Source organism: Osmia bicornis, unplaced genomic scaffold, assembly GCF_907164935.1.
Source record: "Osmia bicornis bicornis unplaced genomic scaffold, iOsmBic2.1, whole genome shotgun sequence".
Taxonomy (NCBI): Eukaryota; Metazoa; Arthropoda; class Insecta; order Hymenoptera; family Megachilidae; genus Osmia; species Osmia bicornis.
In genome coordinates this window covers 43,593-47,838 of record NW_025791322.1, presented here as the reverse complement: position 1 = coordinate 47,838, position 4,246 = coordinate 43,593, and the positions used below count along the sequence as shown (strand labels likewise).

At 36.5% G+C, this 4,246-nt stretch overlaps 1 protein-coding gene across 1 annotated transcript; it reads left to right on the top strand.

The window, feature by feature from the left end:
• Nucleotides 1-124: 124 nt before the first annotated feature.
• On the top strand, nt 125-3,479 carry LOC123989023 (DNA ligase 1-like; the record flags this gene model as incomplete). The annotated part of the gene is given in 3 exon segments (XM_046289739.1): nt 125-182; nt 2,793-2,981; nt 3,027-3,479. Coding segments are annotated over 3 exon segments (700 nt in total), but the record flags the coding sequence as incomplete, so codon positions are not given.
• Between the last annotated feature and the right edge of the window lie 767 nt (nt 3,480-4,246).

Genomic DNA, 4,246 nt, shown 5'->3' with positions numbered 1-4,246 from the left:
GCATAGAACCTACACCAATTCACGTGATATCTGATCCGATACTTTTTATGACGCTAGACCTCCAGGCATAAAGAAAAAAGGACAGAAACAAAGAGCGGCAGAGAGGAAGAAGGATGGACTGAAGGAACGAAAGAAGGGAGGAAAGACGGAACTAAGAAAGAAGGAAGTAGGAAACAGAAAAAGCAAGAACGGAAGGAAAAGAGAGAGGAAACAAACAGCAGCAAAAAAAGTGGAAGAACGAGAAAATAAAATGCTTAGTGGGGAAGCTGGGATCACGACTTGTTACTATGCGGAGCCGATGCTTTCAACAAAATATACGCACATTATAAATAAAATGATTTCTAGAACTAATAGAATTTTATCATCACTCTCGGAGAGAACGAGCTGATTTGTTATATCCGGTTCACTAAAAACCTCATTTTCGAGACAAGACAAATGGTGCAGCGAGTAATACGATTTTTTGTTCCTCGATCAACAATCTTTGCATCTATATTTTAAATACAAAACTTCTGCGAATAAAACTCATTTATATTGTCTTTTGCAAATTGCAACCATAATCAATATAATGATATATTTCACGAGATTCGAATGTTTAAAGCAGTCCTTTGCGTAATAAGTAACTGATGCATTAACTGTGAGCTGTGAAATGATAAAACTAAACATTTATCTTGCGTTTATATTCGAAGTGCAAAACTTCAGTGAATTAAATTCATTTTTATTTTCTTTTACACGCAGTCGTTATTTTGTCTTTTTAAATATGCTCTCTTAGAATTTATCCTTCCTGTATGCTGGCATTGTGATTGAAATTCAAGAATTGTCCTATAGCACGAAATTCGAACGATACGCGAGACTGCCGCGCCAAGATCACTGGAGAGGGGTACCGGGCGACTCAACGTTTAATGCATTATGGTATATGGAAACTTTGACAGCTTTTTTCTAGATGGGTTACTTTCCGGCACATGGTTCCTTTCAGACCTTTTATCCCCTCGATGAGCACTATACGATAAGCCAATAAAAAAGTTTGACCTTGAATTTAGGGGTCAAGGTCAATTTTGCGGTCGCTTTCTTTGACAGATCTCCACCGATCCAGAGGTGTAGAATCACCCGAAATAGGTAGTGACATTTAATTTTTTTACACCCTGTACATGTAATAACAATATCATTATTATAATATCTGCATTAGATACGTAATATAGAATTAATACCAATATCATTTTTACTATATCTGCATTACAAATAATGTAAAATATTGATTCCTCCGTACAGATCAATGCACATTCAATAACAACATCATTATTACCATATCTGCATTAGATATGTAATATACATATAACAACAGTATCACTATTACTACATCTACAGTAGATATAATGTAATATACTGATTCCTTCCTACAGATCAGTGTACACTTAAGAACAATATCATTAGTACCCCATCTGCATTAGATATGTTGTAAAGATTTAATAACAATATCCTTATTACTATATCTACATTATATATAATGTAATATACTGGTCCCTTCCTACCGATCAATGTATATTTAATAACAATATCATTATTACTATATCTACATTCGATATAATGTAATATACTGATTCCCTCCTACAGATCAATGTACATTTAATAACAATATCATCACTACCATATCTGCATTAAATATGTGATACACATTTAACAACAACATCATTATTACTACATCTACAGTAGATATAATATTATATACTGATTCCTTCCTACTGATCAATATAAAGTTAATAACCATATCATTATTCCGATATCTGCATTAGATGTGTAATATCCATTTAATAACAATATCATTATTACTATATCTTCATTAGATATAATGTAATATACTGATTCCTTCCTATAGGTCATTGTACATTTAACAACAATATCATTAATATTATATATTCATTTGATACAATGTAATATACTGATCCCGCCTACAGATCAATGTACATTTAATAACAATATCATAATTACTATATCTACATTAGATATAATATAATATACTAATTCCTTCCTACAGGTCAATGTACATTTAATAACAATATCATTATTACTATATCGGGGTGTCACGTGACGATAGCTATAGAGGCAGTACGTGTCGGAAAAAAGTGAAACAAAATCAATCAATTCCGAAGGAAAATCTGAACGGATAGAGGTGCAATAAATACCGCTGGAAAGGGGAAAACCAAAGAACACAGGTGTATAAAGGCATCGAAAAGGTACACAGAAACAAGTTGCTTAAAAGAAATGAAACTGGCGAAAGAGGTAAGAGGTTAGATTAACTAATGAGCTACGTGGAAAAAGTCGATATTGTAGATTAATAAACGACGTGGCATGATACGTCGATAAATGTAAATCGATTGGATGATAAACTGATATGATAAAGAAAAACGAAGGTAGCGACATCTAGAGGCAGACCAGAGCGGCCGCGTCAAGTCTGGCGCAGCCACGTAGAGAAGTATAGGCATAGAAGCGAACACAGAGAGAGAAAAACATAGATGAGTAAGACAGAAGAGACGGAGAGCTCAAAGGATTCCGGAAAAAGAGGAAGGCCGACTTTAGCTGAACAGCTTGGGAAGTATAGGTCGGGCAGCCAGGGATCACTGCTGGACTCTTTTAAAAGAAAAAGAGAAGAAGAATGAAGAAGAGTGGAGAAAGAACTGATAGAAAATTTCCAAAAAGCAAGAAGAGTAGGAAGATCACCACCGCAAGAAGCTACGGAAGGGGAAGGAACAGAAAGCGAAGGAACAGAAGGCGAACCTAAAGATATAAAAATGGACCAGTTAGACAGATTAACTGAGCTTGTACTGACAGTGAAGAAGGACACACAAGATATTAAGAAAGAAAACGAATCCATAAATAAGGAAATAAGAGAACTAAAAGAAGAATAGAAAAGAAAGCAAGAAGCATGGGAGCGAGAAAAAGAAGAAATACAGAAGAGAATTAAAAATCTAGAAACCAAAAGAGATAAGGCGGACGAATTAACTGAAAGAATAAACCGTATAGAGCGAAAAGAGGAGGCAAGAGAAAAAAGGGGGAAACGAAACAATATCACACTGAAAGGAGAAGAACTACCAAGAGGCGAAACACTGAAAGATACGGCAGTAAAGGTAATATCAGAAAATTTGCAGGTGGAGGTGGAAATAGAGGATGCTTTCTGGACGAGAAAGGGAGAGAGAGGGAGTATTTTGATAGCAAAGTTAAAAAACTGGCAACAGAAAAAGGAGATAATGATAAAAAAGGGCAAACTGAAAGGTAAGAAAATATACATTGATAATGATTTAACAAAAAACGAAAGAGAAACTCAGAAGGCAATCTTAGGAATTGCGAAAGTGGAGAGAGAGCAGGGAGCACACGTGCAAATAGGATACAGAAAGGTAAGGATAAATGACAGGATTTTCAAATGGAAAGAGGGAGTAGGACTTGAAGAGGCAAAATTTTGGAGCCGACAAAGTCCGGTGACTCTCTAATTTCAGAGAGAGACACCGAGCGAAAAGGGACCGCGACAGAAGATAAGGCTCTAAGTACCACTCCTCCCGCGTCTGAAAAGACGAATAGGGGTGGAGAGGAAAATTACAACAATGAAAAGAACGAGAAAAGAAAACAGAAGGTACATGCTAAGCTGCAGGTAAAAAATAAGACATTATCGATAGGTTTCTGGAACGTCGCAGGTCTGTACAATAAAGATAAGCAGTTTTGGGAATACGTGGAGACATACGATTTCGTAGGGCTAACTGAAACTTGGGTAGCCTAGAAACAATGGAATGGGTTACAGAACAGGTTGCCGAACAGTTTCAACTGGAAATGTCAACTGGCAAAAAAAGAGAACAAATGTAGAGCGAGCGGAGGCATCATAACGGTAGTGAAGAAAAGGATAACAGAAAGAGATAGGAGGAAAATTCGGAGAACTCCGCGACGTTACAGGTGTAAGATTCAATAACGTATATGTATACTCAAAATCATTGCACCAACCAAAGTACAAATATCTCGAACGAATTTTGACAAACGTTCCTGAAATCGGATACTTTTCGTTTTCAAATAATGCCGAAGTCGTGCCATCGAACAAGGCGCTGCCCGATTCGGTGTTTATATTCGATGACGTTGCGTGCGACAAACAAGACGTGATAAGAGAATATTTCGCTATGGGTAGGCATTCGTGCGTGGACTGTTTTTATCTCTGTCAGACTTACGCAAGAATACCGAAACACCTAATTCGCGACAATGCCAACCTTTTGAT